The sequence below is a fragment of the Vulpes vulpes genome, chromosome 1 (genome assembly GCF_048418805.1).
Source record: "Vulpes vulpes isolate BD-2025 chromosome 1, VulVul3, whole genome shotgun sequence".
NCBI lineage: Eukaryota > Metazoa > Chordata > Mammalia > Carnivora > Canidae > Vulpes > Vulpes vulpes.
Genome location: NC_132780.1, coordinates 80,965,007 through 80,982,434, shown reverse-complemented (window position 1 = coordinate 80,982,434; position 17,428 = coordinate 80,965,007). Strand labels below are relative to the sequence as shown.

General features: G+C 45.9%; 1 protein-coding gene across 1 annotated transcript in view; it reads left to right on the top strand.

Annotated features, from left to right (window-relative positions):
- The first annotated feature begins 4,002 nt into the window (after positions 1–4,002).
- The window catches only part of PPP1R14C (protein phosphatase 1 regulatory inhibitor subunit 14C), an 85,616-nt gene continuing 72,190 nt past the window's right edge, over positions 4,003–17,428 (top strand). Inside the window, exon 1 of the mRNA XM_025997817.2 lies at positions 4,003–4,473. Coding sequence (XP_025853602.2) covers positions 4,159–4,473 — 315 coding nt within the window. The 5' untranslated portion in view covers positions 4,003–4,158. The remainder of the gene's footprint in view (positions 4,474–17,428) is intronic.

The following is a 17,428-nucleotide window of genomic DNA, read 5'->3' as shown; positions in this document are numbered from 1 at the left end:
ATAGTCACAAGCTAGGCTTATGTTTATAGGAAGGTGTGGGATATTTAATCTCTGTTAGAAGGGATGAGGTGAAGCCATGGATCCCCACCCACTACCCCCATCCTCTCTGAACAGTCGGGTAAGAATTTCTGGTAAGTGCCGAGACAAAATTTTAGAATTGTGACAGTGACTGCTGTTGCTCTGGTTATTCATGTAACAGCTAAATTTATTTTGGAATTATGATTCCAATTTGTAATGCACAATACAATCAAAATCCCAGAGTTAGGAGGAGAAAAAAAGGATGAAACAGTAGCCAAAAGAAAAATGACATTGATAGACTATTAACAACATTAGTATTATCACTGCGTAAGGAATAATGAAATAATGGACTGTATTCTGAAAACAGAAAATGCTGTGGGTAACTGATAGAATCCAAAGGGACAGATTAAATTTCTTCTACTTTTATGATGAAAACTAGACTTGAAATTATTTTTGATTTGTCTTTTAGTTTTACCACATGTTTGACAGAATTCAGGTGTGGGTACCCTATCACTGACACTTCCTAGTCAAGATAAGAGTTCTCTGTTTAGGTGTTGTGGGCCTTGGGGACTGTCATTATCACAGCCTCAAGGTAGGTTACGAGGTGTTGCATAATAATTGCGACATCTAGTCTGTAAGGAGTAAGGAAATTTGCATCTGAGTATAAATATTTGTATTTAATCCTTGTTTCCCTGGAGGAGTGAAGAAAGCTGGCATCCCTTATAAAGTCACTTTATCTAACAAACTTTGGGCATGTTTTCAGAAATGAAGGAACTATATACAATTCCTAAAAGAAACTTTCTCCAAATCAGAGAGCAATTTAAGCAAATGCAAAGCTATGAAGAAAGGATATTGAATCTGCCTTAGGTTGCTTTCACAGCAGTGAGTCATTGCCTTAAGGTAAAAGCTCATTTCTTGTGTTCTCAGACCATTCAATTCACTAAAAGTCAGTCATTGTTTTTGATTAACCAGCATGTGTGAAAAATCTTGTCTAAATGGGTTAGAAATGAAAGTGTTTGCCCTGAACAAAAAATGTATAGTCTTGAAGATGAGAAATATGGCTGGTTTTGTTGAACTGAGTCATCTCTGAAAGGGTCTCTGCCTGAGAACAAACCCCTTATTCCCAAGTATTTTGAAACATGAAATTAAAGTGTGTGTGTGTGTGTGTGTGTGTGTGTGTGTGTGTGTGTGTGGTGGGCTCTTCACGTCAAGTGTATGTCCTGGGTAGAGCAAGTGGATTTTACAGGAAGAGGGACTTTCATGTTAGTTCAGTTCCTAATTGCAAGTCAAGGTGACTCATTTGGGCAAGTGAAGGTCAATGTATGCATGTATGGAAAGAGACTACTGATTCATCACTGGCTGTTTTTTTACAAGTGAAGATGCCTAAAACCCGAGTTTCTCCTTATTTGTCTCTTAGTGCCTGTCATTTTTGAGGTTGTAAGTGAAAGCTGAGTTTTAAGCACAAAGGAAAAACTATCCTACACAGTGAAGAAAAAAATTGACCCAAGAATTTCTCAGAAAAAACTTAGTGAATTTTTATAAGTTCTTTGAAGTTGTTCTTGAATGACTGAATTCATTGTCCAAAGACTCAAAGGAGTTGGAATGAGCTGGAATTTTCTACTCTGCCATTTTCAAAGTATTGGTAGAGCCAGGTCCTAGTGCCAGAATGTGGGAGAGATTTTGAATAGTTTCTCCTTCATTAACTATAATTTTAGCTGTTTTGGTTTTGATTGAAATTATCCTGGTTGGTTTAGTTGGTTAAGGCTGGTGTGAGCTAACTTGGACAAGTGCCAGATGTCTGGAGAGAGACAAGCTTGTTCTGTGTGGGGAGACTGTCACCTATCCCCAGTGCCTTCTATCCTCTTCCTCCTGGCCAACAGAGGTGCTCAACCTCTTGGCTCTGTGTTCTGGATTTCGAACAACCTCTGGGGATCCCTGGGTGGTGCAGCGGTTTGGCGCCTGCCTTTGGCCCAGGGCACGATCCTGGAGACCCGGGATCGAATCCCACATCGGGCTCCCGGTGCATGGAGCCTGCTTCTCCCTCTGCCTGTGTCTCTGCCTCTCTCTCTCTCTCTCTGTGACTATCATAAATAAATAAATTAAAAAAAATTTAAAAAAATCTTTAGAACAACCTCTGATGCCCCAGGCAGGTGGGGGTGGAGGTGACCTGAAAAATAGTCATCAGTCTCTGGGGGCCAATCATGGTAGTTCTATCTCTGCTGTCTGTGAAAAGTTGGGTGGGGAACCTACTGAAGACAGTTGGCCTCTTCCACGGGGCAGAGATGTGTCAGCCTTGACCCCTTCTCATTGTGCTAGGACTCCGGGGCCCCCACACCAGCCATCCCATTTCACACAGTCCCCCACTAGATCCTTTCCTTTCACTCTTCAGGGCCTGCCCTTGCCTGATGATGAGCTTGAGGCATAGGACTCCCTGGGAAAACCTCAGGCTCTTGGTGAAAACCTCAAAGGGAAGGAACAATGCTGATCTTAGATATGGCTAAGATATAAGAAATAGTAAAAGGGACTATAAGAGAAAAGAGGGGAACTGAGTGGGGAAATATTAGAGAGGAAGACAAACCATGGGAGACTCCTAACTCTGGGAAACAAAGGGTTGCAGAAGGGGAAGTGGGTGGGGGGATGGAGTGATTGAGTGATGGGCATCAAGGAGGGCAAGCGAGGAGCTGAGCCCTGGATGTTATACTATATGTAGAAAAATTGAATTTAAGTAAAATATTAAACAAAAAATAAATCTACGTAGAGCAGACCTGCGCACAAAATCTAGGTTGATCTCAGAGCCAGAAAAGCTGGGGAGAAAGTTGCTGGTTACTTCTTTTATTTCACTTTATGGCAGTTGGTCTAGAATCCCACACAGAATCCTCTGTACCTTAGAAAACGTTCAGAAGAAATTAACTTTATCTATTTTACCTCTGAGAAACTTTTTTGAGTGGCTGCCAGTAAACCTCACCAGCTTTTTCAAGAAGTTCCTCAAGACCACTTACTGTATTTGAGCATCTTTGTGGTTTCTTTCAGTTGCCTGCACAGGAATGTAATGTTACGCACAACGGACATACATTAGTGTCTCCCTATAAGGTTACACACATACACATGCTGTTTTCTGTTTATGGTTTCCCTCCCCACCTCTTTGCCCTTAACCTTATAATAAGCCCATTCATTTGCAACTCTACTTGGCTGCATGATTTTAGAGTAGATTAGTGCAATTGCTTTTCCCACTAGCTTGGCAGTGGTATTGAGAGAGAGGAAAGCTGGCTAGCCAGGGAATGCAATACTGGAAATGCAAGACCAGTAAACAGCACTGCCTCCTTTAGAGAAATAAACATTTCTCTGTTGTCTGTAGAGAAATAACCCCAGCCTCTTAGCCGAGCGATGGATCAAGCCTTGAGTCCTTTAGATATAAAGATACGTTAATAAACAGACACTTTGCGAGGAGAGGAAAACTGGTCTGAAGGGAATTTCTCAGGCTTTTTGATTGCCTGATTGCACAAACATCGCCTAGTCAATTTTTCTCACAATCTGAGAGAGGAAGTGGCATGAATGGGAATGTGTTTGGAGCTGGAGGGTGGGGACAGGAGGGAGAGAGATGCTCCCCCCCGCCCCCCCCCCCCCGCCCCATCCGAAGAGGCGGGCGGGCACAGAAACCCTTCCCCTGCGCCCCGCAGCGCTGTGCCCGGGCGGCTGGGGGGGGGGGGCGGGTGTCGTGCGCCCCGGGGCAGCGGCGCGCGGGGAGCGCAGGGGCGCGTCTCCGGGAGGAGAGGCCGCGGCCACCCGCGCGGGGGCCACCGCCCGGGCCCGAGCCAAGCGCGTCCTCTCCGGGGTCCACACACGGGCGGCCGCGCGCACCTCCCACGCCCCGGGCCGCGGGCCTGCCCCCCCCCCGCGGGACGCCGAGGGTCCTCCGCGGCGTCTTTAAGGCCGCCGTCCCCGCCCCCGCCCCCGCCCCTCCTCCTCCCCGCGCGCTCCTCCCGACCTCCCCTGGAGCCGCGCTGCCGGGCGTGCGCGCCGCGCGGAGCAGGTGCGGCCGAGCCCGTCGCATGCCGCTGCCCGGCCCGAGGTGCTAGCGGCGCGGGGCGCGCTCTGCCCGCCGCTCCTCCGGGCCGCACTCGGGCTCCGGCGCGCGGGGACATGTCGGTGGCGACGGGCGGCAGCGAGGCGGCCGGTGGGGCCGGCGGCGGCGGCGGCGCGCGGGTTTTCTTCCAGAGCCCCCGGGGCGGCGCCGGCGGCAGCCCCGGCTCCAGCAGCGGCTCAGGCTCCTCCCGGGAGGACTCGGCGCCCGTGGCCCCGGCGGCCGCTGCGGGGCAGGTTCAGCAGCAGCAGCAGCAGCAGCGGCGCCACCAGCAGGGAAAAGTGACAGTGAAATACGATCGCAAGGAGCTTCGGAAGCGGCTGGTGCTGGAGGAGTGGATCGTGGAGCAGCTGGGTCAGCTGTACGGCTGCGAGGTAGCCGAGCGCGGGCCCGGGAGGGTCGGGGCCCCCTCGCCCCGCGGAGCGCGCACCGGGGTTCTCCGGGGCTCGGCTCTCGGGTGCGCACCGCTGCCTCCTGGGGACCCAGCGCGGGGAGCGAGGTGCAGGTCCTCTCCGGGGTGCCCTCTGGCGCTGGGGCGCGGCCGTCGGGCAGCTCCTGTCTGGGTGCAGATGCGGGTGCCCCCTGGGTGCAGAGCCGTGCCCCCTGGATGGCTGCGGGGGGGGGACTGGGTCTCGCCAAGCGCATTGCTTCTCTCAGAGCCCGGGGCGCTTCTAGGCTCCAGCTGCAGCTACACGCAGCGGAGCTCGGGAGGGCTCACCCCAGCGGCGCCTAACCCCAGAGCAGTGCTCACTGCCGAGGTCTTGGCCATCCTGATTTCTGTGGGGCGGGAACGGGGAAGGGACCTGTAAGCTGCCTAACGGAGAGGAGAGGCCCAGGGGATCTCAGAGGACCCCTGGATTCCTGAAATTCTATATCAAAATCATGAGATGAGAGCGTTCCCTTTTGCAGCCAGCCCCGACGCGCGTCCCCATAATTCATCCTTGCATTTACCCAAGCTGGGCTTGGTAATCGGGCTTTGTTGGGCTTTGTTGAGGCAGCTTTCTTTTCTTTCTTTCTTTCTTTTCTTTTCTTTTTTTTCTTTTTTTTTTTTTTTCCTGGCCGAGCTCGGTTGCTCCCATTGATGGGCGCAGAGTGGGGGCCTTTGGCAAACCTGGAAGGGGGCCTGGGTGAAAGGAAGGTAGCCCTGTGGGTGGTGTGCTGGATGCCCGGGATGCACCGGCTTCCCCTCCGCCCGCCCCGACACCGAGACTTCCCACGGTTCCGGGGCTAGGGTGCGCGCTCAGGTCCGACGGACGCGTGGATGCCTGATGTTAGGAGAAACATTTAGAATAAGCCGTTAACAAACGCCTGCTAGAAAAATGATTGAAGCCAAAAATGATTGCCCAGGAGAGTCTTTAATAACAGCGATTCTGAATGAAGCATTGTACTTCTCTTAAGGGCGTGGAGTTTGGGAAGGGTGGGAGAATGAAGGGAATTAATAATTAAGGATATAGCTTCTAAGTTAAAGCCAGGTTTGTGTCCATACAGCTGTTAAGCTGTTCAGCAAAAAATGAAAGCCAGATGAACTCACTGGCTTTTCTACTGGTTTGGGGTATTCTGTTTTTCACACATTTTATAGCCTATTGTGAACACATCCTTTCCTTAATATTCTCATTGCACGAGGCAACAGCATCCTTATTAGGGACTACTGATGAATGATTAGGATATAATGAAGCTTGGCTATATGACTAATGGGCTTGTAAAAATATGTTGTTTCTCCAGCCTGGCTCTTACAAAAAGCCATTTTAATTGCCTAAATAAAAACTGGCCAACATAGGAAATGTTCCTGGGATTTCTTTTTTTTTTTTTTAAACGGGAAGTTGGCGAAACTCTTTCAAGAAACACCGCATTTGATTTAGATGGGATTACTGTTGGGTGGATGGATGTGCTCAGTCTTGCCTCTGTAGAGTCCAGTTCATTGTCATTTATTTCACACTGACCTTTATACTCCATTTTGGATTTGGAGAAGATTTAATAGAAAAACTACTGTTGAAATTAACAGCACTTTAGCAGTGCTCCTTTTATGGGAGACTAATTAGGTGTAGTTGTGAAAACTAGAGAGTTCTGGCCCCTTAGCAGGTTGGCAAATCAAATATTTGAAAAATTCTTCAGAATAATTGGGAGGAAATGGTAGATTGGATGTTCACTAAATTGAACATGTAGGTTAGGTACATATCTTAAAGGGCAAACATGACCTTGAATCTTTTCCTTGTGCATCTCTTCTCCTATTTTAGACCTTCTGACGTACAGCAAACAACTAGAGATATGAGAGAGGGCTGTGTGCTGCCAGCATGTCATTACGATGTGACAAGTGTTTCTCTTCAAGTTGTTTGTCATTTTAGGTTGAAGGGATATTGGTCATTGAGAAGGTTGTTGGCAGTTTGTAATTACCAAGCTGATGATACATCTTCCTTTAATGATAAAAAATGTGTGGACTTGTAAGTAGCCATATAAAGAATTATTTTCTTCCATCTATTTCTCCACTGGGTGGGCTCTATTTTTAGCTTAGCTTCTCTGGTCTGGTAGCCTTTCCTTGCTGATGGCTTCCAGCATGTCAGCCTTTACTTTCTTAATCAAGAAGGACCTACCCTGGCTAATAGCTCTGAATCTCATGCATATAAAGGGTAGGGAATGTTCCTTTTACACTTAAAATTGGTAATGTCAAATTTTTATGGCATGCAATTGAAACAGAAAGCAAATTTGCCAGACTTCAAACTGGCCAGAAGCCTGAGCTTTCTGCCAAGTTGGGGGAGATGATGAACCCATATTTAATTTCAGAAGAACTTATATTAGGCAGGTCAGCAGTTGGATGACTTGTCCTTTTTAGAATGGAAAATAGTGATCTTTTGTAGAGGCATAAAACATATTTAAAATTAGGAGTAGGAAAGAAGAAGTACACAGAATAAGTTTCTAGCTGTGGTCTTATCTAGAAGTTTGCAGTGACCAATTTTGCATGGAGAATAATATAAAGACAGCATCTGTGGAGTGATTATTAGGTGCTGTTCTCACAGTCTGTATGGACTAATTGATTTAGTCTTTGAAACAACTCTATGAAGGGTGCTGTTGTCTCTGCTTTCCAGACCAAGAAACTGAGACACACAGTAAGAAGAGGCTTTCCCAAGCTCGCAGAGTTGGTGAGGGCAGGGTGTGGGAGTGGGAGTGGGAGTATGAACCATGGCAGTGTGGCTCTGAGCCCATATGCTAACCACCGGGCCTGCCTCTTAAGTTTGCAAGGTCTGTGCAAGAGAACACATGGAGGCCCGCATAGCATATGCCTAAATATTTACAAATAATGAATATGTAATAAGCATTAGAAAAAATTTATTCTCTCTACCTGCCTTGAAATGATATCTCATAGTGGTCTGGAAGGCTAGGTTTGACTTATGAATTCTCAAACTTCCCAGAGCTCAAAGCTGGAATGTAGAGCTGGAGAATCCTGTGGTCTAGGGTCTGCTTCCTTTTCTTCCCACCCATGGTACAGTCTCACCTGGTGAAGAGCATTTTGTCCATTTGCATACCCAATCTCTGTCTACACCCTTTGTCACCCCTCAATCATACCTTTGCCTCAGACCAGTGGCAGAGGCCCCCTTGGGAGGACAGATCTGGGAGGAGCCTGTTCACGTCCTGGAAGTGGCTTCATATTGGATCAGGAGACTTTGGGGATCTGCAGCGGAGCCTAAAACCAGACAGAGGAACAGTAGTTTTGGTTGGGTGGGTCCAGTCGGTCATAGGACATCTGCAGGAAGATGGGTGTGGGAGAATTAGGGCTTAGGACCATGGCCCTCCTTACCCAGTCTAAGGGCAGGATCGCTGAACACCACATCAAGTAGCCTTTTGGATATAGAGATAAATGTTTTTATAAATTCTAAAATGCTTAGTTATGTTTATAGTTCTTCTCCATTTCATCTTCTTGCATAGATAAATTTTCAGCTAGGGATTTGGTTATAATGGAACTGTTAGGATGAATCTATATCCACATTTAAGAATTTCTGTTTTAAGAAAGAGATTTTCATATCTCTTCCAAACCCAGACAGTTTTTAAGAGCATTTGGAATCTGGCATAGTGTCTACTTTGACAAGTATTGCAAGATGGCTTACTGGATAAGTCATATCATTTTTTCTCATCTTGCCCAGCATCAAAGATAACATCTGTACTTCCAGTTTTGCAATTTGATTTGCTTTGGAAATAAAAGCCTGTTGTTAACCTCAGATTATTAAAATGCCTGTAGCAGCCTCACCGTAAATAGACTTGTGTGCTGAGGGCATTTCCTGGGTTATCCTGAGGGTCCAGTTAGGAGGGCTTTCCTTTTGTGGCAGCTGTCTGCATTTTAAAATGTGGTTTCTGGCATATGATACCTTTTTATCTTCCCTGACTTCCTGTCATACTCATTCTGTAGGTCATGTTTTCCAAATTCTTTGATGGTGAGCCTAGTAAGAAATACCCTTTAGATTGCTGCCGGACTCACAGACACATGGATTCACAAAGCACCACTTAATATTACTATGTATTCTAAAGAAAGAATTACAAAGGTAATACAAAATATGACTTTATTAATGCTTAAATACTATGTTCTGTTCTATTTCATTTTCCAGAATTGCTGGTTGTGACCCTCTAAATTGGTTTCAGGGGTGCCTGGGGGGCTCAGTCACTTAAGTTTGGCTCAGGTCATGATCTCAGTTTTATGGGATTGAGCCCTGCATCTGGCTCTGTGCTGGGCGTGGAGCCTGCTTAAGATTCTCACCCTCACTCTGTCCCTCCCCCCAGCTCATGCTCTCTTTCTCTCTAAAAATAAATAAGTAGATAGATTTCATAACACAAGTTTGGACGGTGGCATGCAGTTTTAAAGATACCCCTCCAGAGGCTCAGTCGGTTAAATGTCCTACTCTTGATTTCAGCTCAGGTCATGGTCTCAGGGTCATGAGATCTAGTCCCAAGTTGGGCTCTGTGCTTAGCGGGGAGTCTACTTGAGATTCTCTCTTTTTCCCTCAGCCCCTACTCCCTTTGTCTCTCTAGAATATATAAATAAATCCTAAAAAAAATATATTCCTCCAGAGAGGGAAAAGCCTAAACATGTGTGATAGAATTAGCTGGTGTTTATTAAGTGTGCTCTATGCATCAGGTATGATTCATGTAGCCCTAGTAATAATTTCTGATATTCACATTTTATGGATATAGAAACTGAGTCACAGAGATGTCAGAAAGTTGCCCCAGGGCTTACAACCGAAATGTAGATTGCGTGCACTGTGTGCACGATTTCATTTTGTAGTTTACACCCTGCATGTCCAGGAATTCAGATACACCGTCCCCACTGCACTGAACTGCTTCTCAAGGCAGGACAGAGCCAGGCACCTGTGAACTTCCATAAACTCCCCACTCCCCAGGCGTGGCTGTTGGAACCTCTCAGTTTACTGATCTCGCATGTAGGAGAGACACCACTGTCAGGGCAGTTGTTCCTGTACCTGGATCAGGCTTCTAGTTTTAAGTTCAGGTCCTGGTTTTGTATACAGATTCCCACCCTACGATGTCACATTTCCCCATTTTGCTGCTTTCTTAGTACCTGAGCCAGAAGGTAGAAACTATTGCTTAGAACTTGTTTTTTGGATTATCTGGTGGATCTCCATTTGGGTATTGGAGAGTGAGTAGGCTTTTTTGAAAAAGCTGCTTTTTTTTTTTAACCTCCGTAAACTCAATCTGTAAAATATTAAGGAATAAAGTAAACATACTAGAAGTCTACGAATAAAATAATTCTAAATTGCCAAGGGAAGAAAAGTACTTCACACATTTCCCTTCGGAACAGTAGTTAGGAAAATTTAGGGCGGAGGCGGTCGTTAAGAGAGTAAATGCTCCTCAGCTAGAAGAACCTGAAGTCACATGCCGGCCCCAGCGTTTAGAAGTGGTGAGAGAGTAGGCAAGGTCCTCAATCTCTCTTAGCCTCACCACCCCTTATGTTTAAGGGGATCACCCTGTCCTCTTTGTAGGGTTGTTGTGAGGACCGGATGGGAAAGCCATGGAACACAGTAACTGGAATGTGATAGGCTCATAGTCGCTGTCGTACCTTGAACCATAGCCAGACGTTAGCTATTGCTTATCCTCTATGATGTGGGCAGAGAACAGGAAGGAAGAGAAAACAAGGCACTCCCATCTATTTGGTGGTAGAATTTGGAGAAGGATGTGTGGATACTTTGGGGTCAGGGATGTTGCTATGTGTTTGAACTTGAACGTGGACAAGTAGTCTCTTGTATCATTCCCCTTTCTCCTGGAATCGTCCTTATTCTGGAAGTTCCTCTGGGTTTTCATGTCTATATGGAGAAATTAGACTTCAATCGGTGTTAATTTTCTTTGTGTGTGGCCTCGTATGGCAGAGCACAATTCTTCAACTATGAAGTATTTGAATGAACGAAAATGAGTCAATCATCAGAAAACGTCTTATAAGTCATTGATGTTTTAGCATTGAATTAGTTGGTGGCATTTCTTTTTTAGAGTCACAGGAAAACAAAATAGATTTATGGTTTTGTTACAGTAATCCATATCCTACTCTTGCATTATTACTGTTGTGTTTCAGTGTTGTTGAAAAGTAACACCTACCCTTGTTGACTTATTTGCTCCAAACAGGAATTTACAGATCGTGGTTGCAGTGCCTTGATTTGTCAGCTTAGACCAAGAGAATTCTTTCGAGAATCTGATGTTCCTTGGATTTCTTGCCCACCTGCTCTTCCTTGGCTGCTGTGGCCCTTGGCAAATGACCTCTGCCTGTGGTTCTCACCTCGGATTCGTGTTTGCTTCTGCGGTCTTCTGCTTTTCCCCCAGCTCTGAAACGACCTTGCAGCAAGGGGCAAACCTTGCCTAATCGATAGCTCTCCTTAGAGTCTCTCTTTCTAGATGAGGGAAGAGTAAAGTCTGAACCGTCCCTTCCCACGTAATGCGTGCCTGCACTGTGCGCGATTTCATTTTGCCGTTTACTGCCTGGTCTCCCGTGCCCTACTTGGCCATTTCAAACCATCACCTGTCTTTTCCAGGCCACTTTTCTGAGCTCTTCCCTTCCCTTCAGCCTGGTCCCCGGCCCCGGCCCCCTTCTGTGCCAGTCAGTGCAGCCATCAGGGGGCTTCTTCCCTCCATCGCCCTCCAGCTGTGGATGGCTTTGCAGCCCTGCTCCCCACGGGCCCAGGCACCCCAGCATGTGCACAAACCCAAGTCTTTCTCCCCTGCTAGAAACTGTGACGGCGATCACCTGCCATGAGAAACACTCCTCTTCCTCAATCCTGTTTGGCTGTGGTTGCTACTCCTTCTCCTCTTTCCATCTCTTTTTTCCAGATCTTTCTCCACCCATGACAGATGCTGTTTATCCACCACAGCTGCCCTGAGGACCTTGCTGTTTCTCAATCTGGGAGGTTTGTGTGAGTCTTTATTTGCCTTGGCCTCCTGCCTCGTTGGGCGCCCCTTGCCACTCCCCGTGGAAACCTTTGGCTTCGGAGGCAGCCTCTGGGGGTCTCACACTCTTCTCTAGCTACTCTTCAAGCCCCCTTTGGGGTTTTCTTTCTCTGCCCATCTCTTTGGCCTAATGTTGCACAGGGTCTGTCTCTGGGGCCTTGCTCTGCCTTTTAGTTTTTTTTTTTTTTTCCCTCTGCTCTCTCACGTTCTTTCTGGGTGATACGAATATTCCCGTGGCTTCGGTTGCTGGCCATATGCTGACAACTCTTCAATCTGTATTTTTAGCCCAGATCTGTTTTCTGAGGACCAGACATATTCAGAGAGTTTTGCAATGGACAACTGCACTTCGATATTCTATGGGAGCCTCATGGCGGACTGGTCTGCAAATGAGTTTACCTTCTTCCCTTCCCTGGTGAATGGCAGGTGCTGTGATCCACGGATGTCCCAGCCAGAGAGCCTGCTGGCATCCCTCCCCCTTGCCTCTGCCCTGCATGGCACACCTGGCAGCCACGAAGTCTTGTTGACGCTCGCGCCTTACAGCTCTGCAACCCAGTGCCTTGACTTCTCGCTGCCGCCACATTAGTGCAACACCTCAAAATTTCTCACCGATGGACACTTCCCACCTCAGTTCTCTCCAATCACTACCACCACGTGGCCTGGTACCACCACCTGCAGCAGCCCCCTGCTTTGCTGCTGTTAGGGCGGCTTACCTCTGCCACTAATATAGCTCCACGCAGAGGGCCAGGTGACTTGTACATTCTCTCTCCCACAATCAGACTTTACAATAACTTTAGGAGGGGTGGTGGTATCTTTGTTTCTTCATTTTGTGGTGGAAGAAGCGAGACCAGAGAAGTTGTTACCCATCCCTGTCTAAGGTCATGTGACTCCAGAAGCACATAGCTACCATACTGCCACTGCTCCCAGCAGCTCCATTCATTGAGTGCTCACTGCATACCCCATTCTTACAGTAACTCTTCAAGGTAGGTAAAGAAACTGAGGTATAGAGAGCTTGAGCAATAGGCCTTGGGCAGAGGCCACTTCATTCTCAAGGAAAGGGATAGGAACAGACACCTGTCTCTGGTTCCTGGGCTGGGACCTCCCCCGTCAGAGCCCTCCCCTCCAGCTACCCCTCACTGTGGCAATTCAAAGTGTTTTTCTGAAATCCAGACTGGATCCTATTTACTCTCGCTGCCTTCATGACAAAGCGTGAGCCCTTAGGCCACAGCAAGGGCTCAGGGGCTTGCGCTCCCCACCTCTGTAGCCTTATCTCTTGCCTCTGTCCCCGAGCCTTGAGATCCTAATGCAGGGCAGACAGGAACCCCTTCAAGCTTGCTTTTCCCTCTGCCAGAACATCTCTCCCTGCCTCTCCTACCTTACTTGTCCACCTGTTAGCTGTTCTTCAAGCTCACCCTTGGGGGATCTCCACTATGAAGCTTCTCTGATGTATCTCCTCACGGGCAGGCTGGGTGACAGGCCTTTGCTGGCTTGTGTTTACCCCTTTCTTGGAACACTTGCTGTGATCCTGTCTCGCAGCTTCGTGAGGGCAGGATCTTGTGATCCCTGCAGCCCCAGTGTCTCTTACACACCTGGGTGTACCGAGATGTCCAGCACCTGGCTGTCAAGTCAGTGTAACAGAAGCTGGCCCTCCAGACCATCTTCTGAAACTGCGCATTTCAGAAAGACACGTCCCCAATTAACAGCGCTAACCTAATGCGTCTCTGCCTGTGTTAGAAGTCTACTCTTTCATTGTTGACTCAAAGTTTCGGCTCTCTCCCCTGGTTGTGAATTATATTTGCAGTCCTTTGAAGCTGTGAACAGAAAGGAAGTTGTAATGGGATAAAGCACAGAGGCAGGGGGATGAAAGTCTTCCAAGGAAGTAATCACAGTTTACTGCCACACTTCTCTATAATTTTAATTTTTCAGTATGTACAAGAATCCTATTTTATTTGCACAGCCATTGTTCAGTTCTTTGAGAGTGGAAATGCTTGTTGGGCAAAGAAGGGGTGAGTGCTTTTCCATCAGCAGATAAGATTCAGAGCAACAGGCTTACACAAGTCTTAATAGGACAAGGAATGAGAGCCAGGATTCCTGCCTGTGCTTCAGAGTTGAGGCCAATAAAGTCTCATCAGGTTTTTCTGAGTCAGCACTGGTGCTCTGGAAATCTGTTCCACTGTGTAAAAGCTTAGAATAAAGAAGAGACCAGATTATGGATTAGTCTCAAAAACACTACTTTATGGTTGAGGAAAAAAATGATCAAAGAAGGGCTTTTCCTTTTTTTAAGGATCCTTAGGGCAAACTGTGGAAGGCACTTTGGAGTATTGATTAATTGATTGATTGGTTGGTTCATTGGTTCATTCATTCCAACAGATACTTGCAAAGATGAAGAAAGGGGAATAAGAAGCCTTCATCCTTTAAAATTGTGTAAGAGGAAAAGAAAAAGAAAGGAACCTTTTCTGTTACAGGGGAAGAATGGAGGTGTCCATATGATTGAAAGCCCTTTGAGGGTGGAGATTATGTCCTGTTCACAGTCATATTAGTGTACTCAGTATGTTTATTTCCTGCAGAGTGGCTCTGTGCTTCTTCCTTTACTGAAAGCCTGTTTTCAGGAAAAGGTATGATAAATTTGCTCACATTATAATGTAAATAAATGACTAAACATACTTTAATTATCTTTTATTTTAATAGGAAGTGAAGTTTTAAGTTAAGAGAAAGTAATCTCTTAACAGCCAAACTTCAGAAATCGATAAAGCAGGGCCAGATATATTATTTTTGGGCTGTGGGACCTTGTTGGCATCTATTAAATCTATGGAATCAAAACATGTCGATTGTTCCCAGGAGGACATGGGAAGGACCCTGGCCTGTGAGACTTGATCTGGTTGGGCTGCTGCTTAATTAGCTTGATGACCTTGGCAAGTCATATTCATGATAGACTTCTGTTTTCGGGTTTTCTTTCCTTATCTGAAAAAAAGGAGGGTGGCCTGGGGTTTTTAAGCTCTACCGTATAGAGCTTCTATAATAAAGGTGGCCCTGCGCTGCCAAAAATGAGATTTATTAAAAAGAGGGTGATATTTAAAGCGGTAGAAGAGTCTTTCCCTCTTAAGACAAACCTGAGACAAGCATTAGGCTAGTTCACCAAGGGATCATCTAATTGCATAGCTAATTCCAGTAACTAAAGTGAGAATGTAGTATCTATCCTTCTCTTGGCATGATCTCTTATGTGATGTGCTTTGGATAGGAAGAATCAAATTGAGAAACCTTTTTAAAACACCCTCCTCAGGATGTCTGGGTGGCTCAGTGATTGAGTGTCTGCCTTTGGCTCCTGATCCTGAGATCCTGGGATCAAGTCGTTCCCCCCCCCCCCCCCCCCCACCATTGGGCTCTTGGCAGGGAGCCTGCCTCTCCCTTTTACTGTGTCTCTGCCTCTCTTTCTCTGTGTCTTTCATGAATAAATAAATAAAATCTTTAAAGAAAACAAAAGCCCTCCTTCCCTCCTCCAGCATGTCCTACTATTGACTTCTAAGTTAAATTTGAAATCTTGGCAGTGCAGATATCATAGATATCTATCTGCCTTTTTGAAAAAAAAATGTAATTGGGTTAACTTTTAAGAGCTGGCATATTCAACTTAAAAATTTTCAATGTATAATTTATAGTATTGGCTGTTGGGGGGCTTTTCCCATTCTAATTATTTGTCCTTTATCTTGGCAGCTCTTAATTAACTAATAGTGGTATTTATCTTACCTTGTTTTGAGATACAAAATGAGCATCTGAGAGGGAAAATAGTAACAGGTTTTGGAAGTAAAATTTTTAAAAGGTAAAGGGTACAAAGTAGCCTAAATAAGAGGCGGAATAAATATGTATAAATAAATTAATTTTCACTGAGGAATCTACTCCTAGAATGCCATTTTGTAGTTAGTTTTAGAACGTGCATGACAGGATAGAAAAAAGAAATTAAGATTTTCATGGACCATTGTGGTGGGAATTGGAAAGCAGAATTTTTTGCTCTTCATAATATTTGTTTATTTTGTATGATGACAGAATCCATAAAGCACCAGCAGATAACTCCCATTCAGTCTACACAAAGACTCTGTGATATAAGTAGCTACTTCGTGTTTTTAAAGATTTATTTTAGAGAGGTGGGGGAAGCACACATATGGAGGGGAGGGGCAGAGGGGGAGAGAGAATCTCAAGCAGACTTCCTCCTGGGCACAGGCTCACTCCCACAACCCTGAGATCATGACCTGAGCCAAAATCAAGTGTCAGATGCTTAATGGACTGAGCTGCCCAGGTACCCCAGTAGCTGCCTCATTTTTTTTTTTTTTGAGATTTTATTTATTTATTCATGACAGAGAGAGAGAGAGAGAGAAAGAAAGAGACAGGCAGAGGGAGAAGCAGGCTCCATGCAGGGAGCCCGACATGGGACTCGATCCCAGCTCTCCAGGATCACATCCTGGGCTGAAGGCGGCGCCAAACAGCTGGGCTACTCGGGCTGCCCAACTGCCTCATTTTTAAAACAACAAAACTGAAGCTCAGGAGCACCTGGGTGGCTCAGTCCTTTATGCATCTGACTTGGGCTCAGGTCATGATCTCAAGGTCCGGGGATTGAGCCCTGTGTTGGGCTCCCTGCTCAGCAGGGGGTTTGCCTCTCCCTCTACCATTCCTCTCACTTGGGCTCTCTCTCTCTCTTTCTCTCAAACAAATAAAAAAAAATCTTAAAAAAAAATCAACAACAAAAAAACCCCAACAGAACTGAGGCTCAGAGAGGCTTAGTTCCATGCTCAAGTTTAAATTGCCTGCAGGAAAAAAGAGGAAGACTCACACTTGGAAACAAAGAGCATCAGTGTCACTCCTCAAACCTGGTCATTTTTTTTTTTTTTTAGTTAGTTTATTTATTTATTTAATTTATTTATTTTTACATTTTTTAAAATTGGAGTTCAATTTGCCAACATATAGCATAACACCCAGTGCTCATCCCATCAAGTCCCCCCACTCAGTGCTTGTCACCCAGTCACCCCACCCCCCGCCCATCTCCCGTTCCACCACCCCTTGTTCATTTCCCAGAGTTAGGAGTCTCTCATGTTCTGTCTCCCTTTCTGATATTTCCCACTCATTTTTTCTCCTTTCCCCTTTATTCCCTTTCACTATTTTTTATATTCCCCAAATGAATGAGACCATATAATGTTTGTCCTTCTCTGATTGACTCATTTCACTCAGCATAATACCCTCTAGTTCCATCCATGTTGAAGCAAATGGTGAGTATTTGTCATTTCTAATGGCTGAGTAATATTCCATTGTATACATAAACCACATCTTCTTTATCCATTCATCTGTTGATGGGCACCAAGGCTCGTTCCACAGTTTGGCTATTGTGGACATTGCTGCTAGAAACATTGGGGTGCAGGTGTCCCGGCGTTTCACTGCATCTGTATCTTTGGGGTAAATCCCCAGCAGTGCAATTGCTGGGTCGTAGGGCAGGTCTATTTTTAACTCTTTGAGGAACCTCCACACAGTTTTCCAGAGGGGCTGCACCAGTTCACATTCCCACCAACAGTGCAAGAGGGTTCCTCTTTCTCCACATCCTCTCCAACATTTGTTGTTTCCTGCCTTGTTAATTGTCCCCATTCTCACTGGTGTGAGGTGGTATCTCATTATGGTTTTGATTTGTATTTCCCTGATGCCAAGTGATGCGGAGCATTTTCTCATGTGCTTGTTGGCCATGTCTATGTCTTCCTCTGTGAGATTTCTGTTCATGTCTTTTGCCCATTTCATGATTGGATTGTTTGTTTCTTTGCTGTTGAGTTTAATAAGTTCTTTATAGATCTTGGATACTAGTCCTTTATCTGATAGGTCATTTGCAAATATCTTCTCCCATAACCCTGGTCATCTGAACCCATTCTAGCACGT